This window comes from Eleutherodactylus coqui, chromosome 1 (genome assembly GCF_035609145.1).
Source record: "Eleutherodactylus coqui strain aEleCoq1 chromosome 1, aEleCoq1.hap1, whole genome shotgun sequence".
Lineage (NCBI taxonomy): Eukaryota > Metazoa > Chordata > Amphibia > Anura > Eleutherodactylidae > Eleutherodactylus > Eleutherodactylus coqui.
Window position 1 is genome coordinate 238,116,948 of NC_089837.1, and position 15,627 is coordinate 238,132,574.

A 15,627-nucleotide genomic window follows, 5' to 3' on the forward strand; every position below is an offset into this window, starting at 1 on the left:
TTTTTATTTTTCTTTGCAAAATGGAGAATACCTCCTGACTAAGCTGATTAATTGTTCAAAAAGTTCTTTTTCATCAGTGACATATGTTGTTTGGAAGCATGAGACTCCAGATCTGGTCAATAATGGTCTTCTGGTATCTGAAAAATCAAATGCAAGAAAAATTATTAGAAAAGCAGAAAAGAGTTTATGTAAATTGAAAGCAGGACTACAGATAAATACAATAATCTCCACCTGCCAGTGACCGCCTTGAGTTTGTGTTGGAACGCACTTTTGTAGCCATGAATGATCAGAAATACTTTTTCCTGACACTCCTAATGAATGTTGATGCAACACGATTGCTGCTGCAGTAACCTGTTATTTGCTGCACAAAGCAGCATCACTGCTGAAGGAGGCTACTATGCGTGGCAAGTTGGCAGATCTTTAACCCCTTAATACTACAAATATTTTAAACCTTAAGCGTGCGTTCACACGTTGTGTATTTGGTGGGGGTAATTTGTGTCAGGGATCTTGCTGCCAACCTGCATGAAAAAAAGCGCTTAAAAATTCACAGAATTTGCTGTGGATCTGCAGCAGATTTCAGCTTTTTAATTGAAAGAGTGAAGTCTGCTGCAGATCTGCAGCTAATTCCATGACAAAATCCACAAAACTTTTCCGGATTTTTACTTTTTTTTTGCTGCAGAATTTTGTGAGACTTAATATCCTCAACCAGCGCTCTTAAGCGGAGGGTGGGAACAGCTCCTCAGGATTTTCTCACCCTCTATGTAACATTAGGGAGAACTAAGTTGCTTGAGAGCGCCCAAAAGAGGTGGGAGGTCCCTTTGTTTCTCTAAGGTGCAAGACCAATCCGGTAAGTGTGGCCTTGGAACTTTGGCAACAGCTCCCTCTCGAAGCTTGTGAGAAATAGCTTCCTTTTGGACACTACGCTGCAGTCCGCAGATAACGTTGCGCGGCCCATCAGGATCTGTAGGTTTAGGACCCAGTGCCTGTTGAGCTCAACTGAATTCAATAGCGGAGTCAATAGGAAGTTCCAAAACCTCATTAAAGATGTGTTGCAGCATGCCTGGGAGCTCCCGAAACTCCACAGTTTCCAAGTGACCATAAACTCTGAAGTTATCATGCCCATTTCGGTTTACAGCGTCATTGATTGTATCCATTAGGTATTGTAATTGGTAGGTATGAGTGTCCAGCAGTGTTTTGGTGAGAGCAGATGACACAGTTTGTAGGGAGGTTTCATTAGATTGCATTTTTTGTAGTTTAGATCACATGTTCAGCTCAGCATTATACGGTGGTCTTTAAGGGGTTAAACTGCCCCTGAACATTTGCTAGTCTCATTTATTGAGCACAGGTTATGCACATGAACTAGGCAAGCATAATGACCATTTGTCAAGAGAATTCATTTGCATGTGTAAAACTGTAGCAAATGGAGACTAGTTAGTTTAAAGGGGATGTCCAGGATTAGAAAAACATGGCTATTTTTCCTTTTTCTAATATACAAAAAAAGCGCCACACCTGTCCATGGATTATGTCTGGCATTGCACCTAAGCGCTATTGAAGTCAATGGAGATGAGCTGCAAAACCACACAAAACCTGTATTCAGCTGTGGTGCTGTTTTTGAAAGAAAGCAGTCATGTTTTTCTAATCAGTTTTGCCACACAGCTAAAACCAAATGAGGTTTATCCATGAATCGCCATGGTTTCCCAATGACGTCTTCAGCCACATTACAAGTAGAAGTGAAGCACATGGCTTGTACGTGCTTCACCTGTATTTGCCACATGGCCAAAGATCAGAACTGCAGAACTGTGGTACCCTTTATGGCAAATAGGTTTTTATCTCAGCGGCAGGACAGGCTGAAGCAGTTTATTGGATGAGACTTTGATCCAGTAGGTCGCTGTCTTCGGTCTGGTAAAACTTATGTGGCTTAGTATTCTAAGTGAACATATGCTCACTAGGATTCATACATTTACTTCTTTGGTATACCATTTAAAACTGAAAAAAAAAAAAAATTATTGCCATGGATATATGCACCTTTGTCAGCAGCTGGGTTTTGTGCAATCACAAGTGCACCAGATATTTCTTTCTTGTCACTGCCTGATAGTAGGTAGTCTGATGACAGACAGTAAAATAGGGCACAGATGGGGTCAAATTCCGGATCTGGCTCCAAGTCTCGCCGCGTCCTTGTATGTAACTCCATGCACATGAGTGTCAGGTGCTGTACCTGTAACAGGAATGGGCACAAATTATTAGAGTGCGGGCTCCAAGGCTGTTTAAGAGATTCACACTGGAAGGAATTACATGATGCAAATAAAACAATGCTTTTTTAACTAAGGAACAACACAGAATTTTTTTTTCAGACTGCATTCGCCTTGCCGCTACTAATCATGACAGTGTGCACTATATGACTGGACATCTTAATGAGGAATGGAAGACATTTATTTGCAATAGAAATACATGCAACTTGTGCTAGATGCAGAATGAACTCTCATTCCCTTCACAAAGCCGTTACACTGTCCCTGGCTTTATATGTGCTCAGTATTCACCCTCTAAGGCTTATCATCTTACCTCATGCAAGGCCTTTGCATCTTGTAAGTTCTGTGCACTGACTTTGAAGCCGTAAGTGTTATTTAAAGAAGGACCCTCAATCTGAGAAGATTCTTTCTTCACATCAGCCGTAGCAGCAAACTGATTCTATGCATAACAAGCAAGGAGGAAAAGCATTAACACTTATATAAAAGGCACAACATTCACAGGTTAAAGGGAGCCTGTCAGCAGTTTTGCCAATGCAAAGCTGCTGTCAGCACTCTGAAGGGGCAGAGGAGACAAGAGTCATCCTACCTTTATCAATTTCATTAGAAGCAGCACTGGGAAAATGAAGTTTTAATTCCCATGGCAGGGGGTGTTCAGGATATAGCGCCGATTACATGAAAGTAAATAAAAAGTGAAAAAAAGTTAAAGTTTCAGCTCCACTCACGGATCATATCCATGAGGGGCGCTGAAACTACTCACCCCCCCCCATCCTCCGCTATGTCCCGCGATGATCTGGTCCGAAAAGGACGTTCGGCCGTCTTCTGCGCATTCGTAGAAGACCAGATCATCACCTGACATTTGAAATCTCCTGGCAGGAGATATCACCGGGGACCGTGGTGACCAGTCACCAGGCCCGTGATCGTCGCTATACAATGACAGCGATCACGGAAAAGTTAAAAAAAAGTAAAATAAAGTTAAAATTTCACCTCCCTCTTTGAATGTATGAAAATACACACCCCCGACCTCCGCAATGTGGTCCTCCCAGGACCTTACGTTGTCTAATGCGCATGCACACGCACCCAAAAACATCAGGCGCATGTGCAGAAGGGCTTGCGCCTCACAAGATTTAACATTTCTCTGCTTCTGGCTAGCACGTGTAGCCGGGAGCAGAGAGATATCACTGGGGCCGCTGTATATGGTTCCCGGTCACCTGATCACTGTTATCCAATAAATAACAACCATCATGTAAAGTAGAAAAAAAAAAAAGTGTGGAAGAAAAAAAAAGAAAGAAAAAAAGTTTTAAAAGTTTAGGTTTCATTTTCCCTCACGGATGAAATTACATACCTAAGGCACCCGGATTTATCCGTGGACCTTACCCCAGCTTCTGCGCATGCGCCTGTTGCCAGAATGGCGGACACACGCGCAAAAGCCCTGGATTGCCCAGGTAATTTAAAGTCTTCCTGCTGCTGGCTACTAAATGTAGCCGGGAGCCCGGAGATTTCATGTGGGGCCGCGGTCACGTGATCGCCGCTATCCAATGGATAGCGGTGATCACATAAAAGTAAAAAAACAGTTAAAATTTCACCTCCTGTCATGGACCTGATTCATGAGGGGAGGTGAAATTACTTACCTAAGGCCTCCAGCGATGTCCCACGACAGGATCTTTATCCGCTAACCTTTCCCAAACTTCCCAAGCACGTGCCCGTCAGCAAAATGGCGGACGCAAGCGCAGAAGGTGGGGAGGACCCAGATGATTTAAAATCTCCCTGCTACTAAAGGTAGCCGAGAGCCTGGAGCAGTGACTGAGGGCCGCAATGAGCAGTCTCTGGTCACGTGATCGCTGTTACCCAATGGTTAATGGCGATCATGTAAAAGTTAAAAACAGTTGAAGTTTGATAATCCTTTCGGTTTGGGCCCCATTCTGCATACAGAACTAATATTAGGGCTACAATGGGTATGTTACTAATACACAGGACAAACAGGTGTATCCATTTTGGGGTGAAAGTCTTCATTCATATGTGTGCTGTACAAAAAAAAAAAAATCTGTTTTTAAATGACATAGTTGCTAAGAAAAAGAATTTAAAAAAAAAATGGTTTCCTTCTGCTTTGCTTAGATTCATTTAAAAAACGTGGGGTCAAAATTCGCAGTACACCCCTAAAAGGAATCCATTAAGGGGTCTAGTTTTTGTGGTGGTTCTGTCATTTATGCCACTCAAGGGCTCTACAAGTGGGCAATGGGGCCTAAAATACCTTCAAGCAAAATGTCTGATCTGAAAGCCACCAGCTGCTGCTTTCGCTTTGGGCCCCAGTGTGCATACAGACATATTAGGAGCACTATGGGCATGTTTCTGAACACAATATGTTTTTTAAAATGACATATTTGCAAAAATATGCATTTTTTTCTCCTCTAAATTGCATTAACTCCTGAAAAAAAACTCTGGGGTCAAAATACTCCCGACACCCCTCATTGAATATATTAAGGGGTGTAGTTTTTTAAATGGGGTATCATTCTGACACCTATGAGACTTTGCAATGTTGGCTTGGTGTAGGAAAACAAAATGTTCCTCAAAATGTTGATAAGTAATGAGAAATTTGAATGTTTCCTAAATGGTTAAAAATAAACTACAGCTTTTCAAATGTGCATCCAGAATAAAGTAAACACATGGATATATATATATATATTATCAAAAATTTGTACAGCAAGTTTGCACATATTTGAGATATTACAGTTCAAAATGTAAAAAAAATATGAAATTACAAATTTTCCCAATTTTGGCACTTTTAATAAATATACACAAATTCTCATCTATTTTGCCACCTAAATAAAGTACAACATGTGGCGAAAAAACAATGTCAGAATCACTTAGATATGCAAAACCTTTACAGAGATATTCTATGGTAAAGTGACACGTCAGATTTCCAAAATATGGCTCCGTTACTAAGGCGCAAACAGGCTTGGTCACTAAGGGGTTAATAACCTATTAGAGGAAGCAATGATCAACAATATGGGCACTGAAGTTATGGTGTTAGTAGGCACTACATTGTGTCACTGTCACCACGGTCTGCAAGTAAACTGCTAAAATATGCTATCCCTTTATGATTGATAGGGTTTCTGGCCTCTGGAAGCAATGATTACTGAGAATGAAAGGGATGCAGTTCTTATTGAGTACTGCATCAATCGTGTGAGCTTTCCCTGCACAGTGGCACCTGAACTGGACTCTCAGCTGTGCAAGGAACTGAAGTTAGCACTATTCACGTTAATTGGGCTGTACAGGGAAAATAGTGAAGGAGATGCAGCACTAAACCAGTACTGTGTACCTTTCATTCCCAGGATCCTAGCAATAGGGAATACAGGAGTACAGTGTTAGCAGCATAAAAATTAGTACCAGGTCAAGGTGTTAAAGAGTTAAAGACATAATTAACAATTGGTTCAAGGATATGATTTAAGCTAATCAAATGGCCCCAGGGTCAGAAATAAATTTTGCAATAATATCAAAAAGCATTAAATTGCATGTTAACATTTTCTACATCTGTACCACAGCTGCAGGGCATTTGACACCATAGACTGCCACACATTATTGTTAAATTACATTTCTTAGAACCCATTTACATGACTGTTTGAGGTACAGTTTTGAGCGATCATCTCTGCATAGTCTATAGTAGCTAATTACCCTGTTTCCCTGAAAAAAAGACATACTCTGAAAATAAGACATAGCATGATTTTCCAGAATTTTTGAGGATGCAAAATGATTTTTCAGGCTTTTTGAGGATGCTTGAAATAGAAACCCTACTCCAAAATTAAGCCCTGCTAATAGGTAATTTAAAAAGTCAATTTAAATAGTGTCCAGGCAGCTATACATGTAAAAAAGTTAAACTTTTTTGAACAAAAATTAATATAAGACACGGTCTTATTTTCGGGGAAACACGGTAGCTACTTAAGAGTTATGCAGGCGGAGCGGGACACCGCCGCTATTGCTCGGCGAACAATACAGCTGTTTTGCCTAATCAAACAGCTGAATTGTTCTCCATGCTTACAGCTCGTGTCCTGCTATGAACCACTAGCGGGACACGAGCTGAAAAAATCTTATCAGCGCTGCCGACTGTGATAACAGCCTGCACCGCTGATAAGAGTTCATCGTTCAATACTGTAAACTAGAACTGAGCGAGGAAGGAATAGTGCACGAGAACTGCACAATGTCCGTGCATTTAAACGCAACGGTTATCGCTCAAAAAACGGCTTGGAGTGAATTTTGAGCGAGAATCGTTGGGTCTAAATGGGCATTTTTTAAGGTAGTGAAAAAGGTCATCCATGCTACACTACACCTACCTTTAACTGAGTAGTTAATAGAACTCTTCGTAGCTTATCGGGGTTTGCCCCTCTTCTCTGACTCATCTTTTGAAATCGTGCTTCTGGAAAATGATTTGAACAAGAATGATTTGGTTAGAATCTAGCTAAATGAAACAAACACACTATAGAAAAGAAACACTGATGACCTGTGCAATGCAAAGATAGAAAATAGAAGCTGGGTGCAAGAACAGCTTTTATTACCATTTGTTCTGCAATATGAACTATTAGGCTATGTCCACATGTAGTGTCTGCTGCGGATCCATGTCAAAAATCACACCAAAATCCAAATCCACATGTAACACATGAATTTTGAAGAGAATTTTACCCCCTCATTTGAAGAGGTGAAATCCACACTGAAAATCCGCACCATAAATGTAGATCATACGCTGTGGACTTTCTACACTGCGTGATGAGTTTTCGAATGTTATCCACACTGCTAGTACTGTAAATTGCTGCAGATATTGCCAACATCATAATCCAGTGCTTGTGGTTTGGGTGCTACTGAAATGAGTAAGGATTACAATAAAACGATATATTATGGGAAATGACTAGAGATGAGCGAGCGTACTCGCTAAGACAAACTACTCGAGCGAGTAGTGCCTTATGCAAGTACCTGCCCGCTTGTCTCAAAAGAGTCGGGAGTCGGCGGAGAGTGGTGAGCGGCAGGGGAGAACGGGAAGGGGGGGGGGGGGGGGAGAGATCTATCTCTCTCACTCTCACCGCTCTCCCCCGCCGGTACCCGAATCTTTAGAGACGAGCGGGCAGGTACTCACATAAGGCACTACTCGCTCGAGTAGTTTGCCTTAGCGAGTACACTCGCTCATCTCTAGAAATGACTGAACGATTTCCCTGTTCTTAAAGGGAAATTTCCATACCTAAATGCTTGAATCGGCCAATAGCCCTCCGACACATGCAGCTATCAAAGTGCCAGCTTTTGCCATTGAAAACAATAGAGAGATATTTTACACCATTGGCATCTATAGGAATTATAATACAAGCTGAGCAAGCAGAGGTAGGGATCTGAACCTCTCAGGATATGTCCAGGCAGCAGAAAACCTGTTGTCTGCATCAAATCCATACCCCTTTTGGAATGTCGTTACGCGATGGACGAGAGTCCGTCGGAATGTCTGCTGCTGTAGAGGCTGATGTCTGATTCCCTGTATTCTTTTGTGAAAACTTAATAAAAATTTGATTTAAAAAAAAAAATCCATACCCCTTTACCGTCAACTGGAAAACCGTGCCTTAATTTATTAAATAAAAGTGACATTACTACTTTGCGTGGACTTAGCAGCTGGATTTACCCACTGAGAAGGGGCTAAATCCACATTTGTGCCTGTGGGCACACGTGTTCATAGCCACAGCAGAGATCCACGGTTCAGTGTCAATTTTTCAAGATGGAATATGCATGGAATAATCTGCCATGTGAACACACCCTTAGGATTTATGCATATCCTGTTAGTAAGAACATGCTAGATTTAATCGCTATTGTACGCCAATGCTCAAATAACATTCTGTTCATAAAACAGCATGGAGAGCTTCTTCCAAAACCATATTAAATACTAGTGAGGCGATAGATCATTCACAAACCTCCAGTCAGAAATAAACATTGCACTAAGTTTCTGTTTTTAAAAAAATACCCCAGCTCTATTCCCACCGTTGGCTATGGCCCCACACTAAAGAAGAGTACAAGTAATAACTAAAGGGGTTGTCTGGGACAACCTAATGTGCAATCACTTGTAGCATGACAAGCAAGCTACTTTGTAATTCACTCACATTTTGGCAATGGGAAATCACCACTGTTTTTTTTCCATCACGCTGCGGGTCAAGTAATGCTGCCCCCCTCGGGTTACCTGTTCATTCCAGTGCCGACGTGCCCTTTCAGTCACTTCAATATACACTGCACTATGGCCGATGTCACAACCAAAAACATTGATACATACAGAGGAGACGTGTGCTGGGTGTGTCAAACGTTTACTGAGATGCTAACGCTATGTATAGTGGAATATGAATCAATGGAACAGGAAACTGCTGCAGACCAAGCTGGCACCCCCCGGGAAAGCCACCGCATGAAACAGGGTTACATTTCTATTAAAAAATGTATGGGAGTAAATTTACAGCATAATATACAATGCGGGGAAGGCAGCTGTAAACATTAATTTCAGGACTGGAAAATCCCTTTAAGTTGTGTGTAAACTGTACAAACATCATCATCTAGCTCATGTGTTCCTAATGCTTACACACTTGAAAAGAAAGAGCTACTCACTCAAACAGCCAGGTCCCTTCATCTCCTCTACCTCCAAGTGTCTCAAGACCCACCTCCGATTCGGCTGATCGGCAGGAGTCCAGGAAAATACAGATAAGCTGCATTTGCAATTCTGCTGGTGACTATTGCAAATGGTCAAAAGCTTATAGACACACACAGGTCACATAACTATACTGTACTGGCCTCAAATACCACCTCCACACTGACAGCAGTGTTATACACCTTTTCCTGTTATGTATCTGCACCTTTCCTCCAAAAGATCACTGTGTCTGCTGTCTCTAACATCATGACCTACCTTTATCTTAAACTTAACCTCTCAAAAACTGACCTCTGTGTCTTTCTGCCCTCAACCAGCCAACCCTCCCCTCGCATCTCCATATCAGTATCTGGCACCATAATATCCACCAGACAGCACGCCTGCCGTCTTGGGGTAACACTGGATTCTGACCTCTCCTTTACCCCCCCCCCCCCCATATCGAATCTCTGGCCCAAACATGCCACCTGCACCTCAGGAATATTGCTAAAATCTAGCCGTTCCTCACCACAGACATGCTAAAGACACTCATTGTCGCCCTCATCCATTCCCAAAGCTCTCCACAGTGCTGCGCCAACGTATATTGCTTCCCTTCTGTCCGTACACCATCCAGCCCGCACACTCCAATCCGCTAACAGACTCAGGCTAAACACCCCTTTAATATGAACCTCACATTCCCACCTCCAGGACTTCTCTAGAGCAGCACCGATCCTCTGGAACGCTCTACCTCAAAACATCTGGACAATCCCCGTTGCACGGAACTTCAGACACGCCTTAAAGATGCACCTTTTGAAACAAGCATACCAAACCTAGTCCCCCTCACAATAAGCCCCCTGCCCCTCCCTATGGCTTTCCACTTTTTCCTATCATGTACACTTCCTGCCCCAGACCTCCTGTACTACCCCCACCCTATTTGTGTCCCAAAAAACTGTATCTCACATGTTATCGTCGCATTGCTGTGTTTCTGCTTGCTCCTGTACCTTCTGTGTCACCCCACCCCCTTTGTTTCCAAATAATTGAATACCCCATGTAACTTTGTTTGTGTTCCCCATGTGCCTTGAAAGCGCTGCGGAATAAGTTGGCGCTATACAAATAATTATTAATATTGTTTTTTACATTTACTAGAAGCAAGATGTGTGAAGATATTGAGATATCAAAGCGCACTTTCAGTTATGGCGCCTGCTTAGCCTGTAATACACAGACCTACAACTTTTCATGTGGATTAATTTAGTGTGTAACCCATAAAATGGTGATCAAAGGTGATTTCCACTTCAAGCAACCTCATAATTGCTAAATTCTTCGTTATATTAAGTTACACAGAGTTACATACCAGATGTCACTGGAGTAAGAGATATCAAATCCGGAGAGGCTGCTCCAATCCTTCTATCAATGACTGGTGTACTATGTAGACAGACATGTTTGGATTTCTGCCTTGTGTGCTTCAGTAGAGGAGGGGAAGCAGATGACGCTCTTACTTCACTTTTCACACTCCTTACAGTCTCCTTACATTCATCTGTTACGTACTCATCATTTGGAGAAGACATCATATTCTCCTCTACCCAATTCTTAGGAGATGGCTTAGGGTCCGGACTCTGAAAGCTCTGCCACGGAGTCAAGACCAGCGCTGCTGGTGATACAGAACTATCAGCCATTTCATTTTCGTTAGTCTTTTGGCTTGATTCAATACCAGATTCTAGAGGAGGTGAATCCGTTAACCCTTCAACTTCCCCACAATCTGAAGCTGGAAGTGAGGGAGGGGGGCTGGCTATATGTATTGTTCGGTTTTCTCTGTTTCCCAGCTGATCTTCTGAACTTGCAGGCTGTGCCAATAAAATCTGTACCTCCTTTGGAGGCAAGCTATTGCAGCCGCTGGGTACGGGAGCGGTCTTGATGTTTTTATTATCATTTGTCTCTTCAATTAAAGGAACTTTACTTGATGTCTTGGAGGACTCATACAGTTCTTTTGCCTGAAGCCATAGCTGAACTCTCTCAGGCGCAGGTGCACTTTTACAGGGCATGATCACCAGCTTTTTATCATCATCAGGATTCAGTTTATGCTTCTCCTGCTCCATGAGCAATCTGTTCATTCGAGTGGGCGATACTGGCCTAGGGTTTTGCGTCATTGCCGAAAAGGCAGTCTTCCACAGCCGTAGTCCCTCCATTGAAAAATCCCCTTCAAACTCCGGAAGATGATTTGCTAGTTTTGTCTCAATTGTGAGAAAGCGGCCTCCAATCTCTCTGCATAAAAACATATACAGAAAATAAGTATGGTTGAAGGTAGAAGAAAGTAACTCAAGTAAACAATACAGCTTAACCCTTTCCAATCCACTGTCTGACGTCTAAATACATTATGATTTAAGGCTGTACAGCTCCGATGTTGCAAGACATCAGTCGGGGTTCTCTTACTGTATATTGCCAGCCTCTCTGCTGTCAGAACCTATCCAACGTGTCACCCCATGCAGCACTGGCTTTAGCCAGCATATAGCGCTGCTGCATAACGGCAGAAAAAGAGTAAGCCCCCTAGGAAAACCAGGATACAAATTGGATTGGGAAGGGTTAATATTACCATACTATGCTACAACTAATAAGTAGTACTCCCAGTAAAGTCAGCTAGTGGATGTTCTTCTATCCTCTCATTTGCCCTTCCGAGTACCAAGGTTCATAAAAGAAAATGAGCTTTATGCTACCGGTAACTATGTGTTTCCCAAAATTTAGAGGGATCACGCAGGTGCCTCTGTGGCCCCTTCACAATAAATGTGCTGTGCAGCGAGACAAGTGATCCCCTTAGCAAGACGGTAATCATAAAGAAAACCATGTAAATTGCTTACAAAACATCTACTATGGTTCCAAGCATTAGACTTCATACAGCAAAGGTTTCACTAATAGAACAATGGGGCAGATTTACTAATAGTGTCTAAATAGTTAAACAGTGCAAACAAACTATATAGACTGATTTAGACACGATTCCCACTCAGTCGTCTTTTGAGCGATAATTGTTGTGTGTAACTGCACTGACATTGTGCAGTGTTCGTTAACCAGTCGCTGACTGTTGTCTTTCAGCGTGCTGAAAGACAACGATCAGCCTCATCAGGAATTCACAGCAGGATACAGATGACACTATTGTTTCAGCTGTATCCAGCTCTCTGAACACAGGTGGGGTATGAAGAACACAGTGGTCCAGCTGTGTTCTTCATACTCCACACGGAGCGCACAGTTGTATACCAGCTGAGCGCTCCGTGAACAGACGGGGTATGAAGACATCGGTCCAGCTGTGTTGTGCATAACCTGCTCAGAGCGCTCGACTGTATAACAGCTGAGCGCTCCGAGCAAAGAACAGCTGGATGCAGAAGACATAACCCACTCGGAGCACACTCAGAGAACATTTGAGCAATCACCTTGACTTGTAAATTCCCCTTGAATAAGAGTGTCGTTTGCCGCCCACTCAATACATTCAGCCCTCACATTTGCAGGTTAGATGCTGAATTTAGAGGAAACTATATCAGGAAAAGGAAAGCAGTCAGATACTATAACTGCAGGGGCACCAAGGGATCTGGTATTGCAACTAACTACCCACTACAGGTTTTTTTCACTGCGAAATTCGTAGCGTTTTTTTTCCCTGCAGGGGTCTATGTGACTTGTAATGTTAAAATCTCGAACGCGGAAAATCGCGATTTTGTGGTAAATTGCGATTTTGCGCAATCGCGATTTTAACATTACAAGTCCCATAGACCCCTGCAGGAAAAAAACACACTGAATTTCGCAGTGAAAAAACACTGTAGTGGGTAGTCATCCTTATATTGCAAGATGTAACATTTTCCCTTCACTGGAGTGGTGTGAAAGAATGTTTTTTAGTGGGCTGTTTGAAGTATTAAGATAATTTTGAAGGGAGACATTGTGAATATAATTAAAATGTACAGTATAACGCCAATTCTAAGTTATGGGTAGAGATGAGCGAATGTGCTCGTTCAGAGCAAGTACTCGAATGAGTATCACTTTTTTCGGGTAACTGCCTAATTGGGCGAAAAGATTCAGGGGGCTGCGGGGATGGAAGAGAGGGAGTTCCCCCCTGTTACCCCCCCCCCCTTGCTCCACCCCCCGAATTTTTCCGCCTGAGCAGGCAGTTACTCGAAAAAGCGATAAGCGTTTGAGTAATTGCTCTAAACGAGCACATTCGCTCATCTCTAGTTATGGGTATTTCTGTCTAATATGAAATGTAACTATTTTACTGTTGTGGAAGGTACAGGACGGGGGGGGGGGGTCACCCTTTGTTCGTGTGGTGTAAAGTGGTAAGGCAGCAGAAGTGCAGTCCTAAGCTCTCACTCATGACCTAAAGGTTGCCAGTTCAATCCCAGAATGGTTCAGGTAGCCGGCGCAAGGTTGACTTAGCCTTCGATCCTTCTGAGGTCGGTAAAATTAGTACCTAGCTTGTAATAAATAAATTGCCTGAAAGTGCTGCAGAATAAGTGGGCACTATACAAATACCGTATTTTTCGTTCTATTAGACGCACCGGTCTATAGGACGCATCCCCGTTTTAGAACGGGAAAATAGGGGAAAAGAAATTTAAACTCACCCAGGGACAGCGCAGGGTTAGTGCCGGGTGACGGAGCAGAGGGAGCAGCAGAGGTCTGAAAAACCGGCGCTCCATATCACAGCGGTGCGTGCGTGCAGCAGGAGGAAGGAAGGAAGCCGTTTGGTGGAGGTGGGGAGCAGCGGTAGTACCCGCCGGCTCTCACAACCAATCAGAGGTATGTATGGGTGGTAGTGGGGAGGAGACCGGTCGCACATTTGTTCATACGATCGTGAGTTTAACATGCAATCGCGCTAAATAAATTGCGTTCGCGCGTTAAATTCACGATCGCGCTAAAAATGGCGATCGGAACGAATTTTCGGCACATTCGCTCTATAAGACGCAGGAACCCCTCCCACCCCCCCGCTTTGGTGGCAGAAAAAGTGCGTCTTATAAAGCGAAATATACGGCAAGTTTTTTAAAAATTATTTTCAATATGGCAACGAAACCCTTGGCAAAATATATTAGCGTAACAGTATGTAAAAAGGATTTTTAAAGGGAAATTTAATTTGCAGTAAATATTTATTAATTCACAGAATACGTTATTTTATAGCTTAATGATTCGTAGCTAAGAAAAGCCAGAAAAACGATGCGTTTTTTGGTACTTTCTTTGGACTAATTAATGGAAAAAAATATGAATTATTTTTTTCTTAACTCAACAGATAACTAGCAGACCAATATAGTTAAGAATATCTGGGGCTAAGGACAGAGTTTTATGCTTGGGAACAGGGTTGGCTAGGGTCAGAACTTATTCTATAAATTAAATAACTCAAGCTTTATAGTGAGTAAAGGAGGAATCGGAAAGATGGAGAGAGCTACAGCTTTCAGTTATTGGCAGAACCTACCTTTTGAAGATGGTTCATTTCCTTAGGATCGATCCTGTACTTTCTAAAAGAAGTTACCCTATTTGTTACATCCTTCTTATGTTAGGGGGATCAAAAAAGCATTTTATATTTTCTGTGACATGGAAGGAAAGCTAGAATACCCTAGGAAAAGTAAGGATGCATTCATATATAGCCAATTTGCTTCAGGTGGGTCATGTGATCTCATTGTGATCATCTGAGATTTACTTATCTCTATGCATTGTCCAGAGGTCAGTATTTCAGTGATCAGGACCTGCTGTATAGGATGAAATTACATGGACTGTTACACACACACACACACACACACACACACACACACACACACACACGGGCAGAAACTCCTATAACAGTTAGACTGCTCTCACATGTGTTTAGAACACGCTGTGTCCGAAAACCTTGGCATTTTCGAACACGTTACAGTGTTGGCAGCATTTCTCAATGCACCCCATCACTGTAATGGGTGATGAAGTGCATTTAAAACCGCTGAAACAGAGCAGACACTGCTTGAAAGTCACAGTGTTAGAAATGCGTTTGACCGCTAGTCTGAGAAATCAATGGAGGCGTTGTACCGCGGCGTTTGAAAAGCTGCGCTAATTGCTGTAACAAGCAGGCTGTGTAAGCAGCCTTACTGATGATGATTTGAGGCTCCTGTCACACAGTTATAATGAAGGGCAAAACAGTTCATTCCCCCAGACTGTATATTTATGATCAATATACATAGCAGACATCCAGAGTGACAATCAGTTGAAGGGTGCAGCGATGAAAACATATTTTCTCTGGAGTGGCCCTTTAATTTGTAAAATAGCGGTCAACTTGACTACTATAACTTGGGTTTGCTTGTATGAATTCATATTTATAGCAGTGTTCGTTTTACCACGAGTCGTCTTTTGATGAGCTAATTATTAAGGGAGACTAACTATCTGGATATAAACTGGGAAGTCCGAAACCTGCAGATCTCCTAAATGTAACAAGTTCCTGTCAATAGCTAAAGAAAATTACCTCACCCAACTCGTACAGGACTAGAGATGAGCGAGCATACTCGTCCGAGCTTGATGCTCGTTCGAGTATTAGGGTGCTCGAGATGCTCGTTACTCGAGACGAGCACCACGCGATGCTCGTCTCGATTAAACGAGCACTGACCATTGAATTCAATGGAGCCGGCAATACAGCTGGCTCCATTGAAAGCAATGGGCTGCCGGCTAGCGGGGGATGAATTTTCAGGAAAGGCTTAAAAATATAAGCCCATACCTGAAAATCATCCTAAAATGTGTAAAAAGTAAAAAAAAAAAAATATACTCACCTTGTCC

General features: G+C 42.5%; 1 protein-coding gene across 1 annotated transcript in view; it reads right to left on the reverse strand.

The window, feature by feature from the left end:
* Positions 1 to 15,627, reverse strand: part of REV3L (REV3 like, DNA directed polymerase zeta catalytic subunit) — a 242,726-nt gene that overhangs the window by 58,526 nt on the left and 168,573 nt on the right. The window contains exons 14-18 of the mRNA XM_066607067.1: positions 10,220 to 11,127; positions 6,572 to 6,654; positions 2,560 to 2,685; positions 2,026 to 2,215; positions 32 to 137 (exon numbers count right to left, since the gene is read on the reverse strand). Of these exons, the coding sequence (XP_066463164.1) occupies positions 32 to 137; positions 2,026 to 2,215; positions 2,560 to 2,685; positions 6,572 to 6,654; positions 10,220 to 11,127 (1,413 nt within the window). The remainder of the gene's footprint in view (positions 1 to 31; positions 138 to 2,025; positions 2,216 to 2,559; positions 2,686 to 6,571; positions 6,655 to 10,219; positions 11,128 to 15,627) is intronic.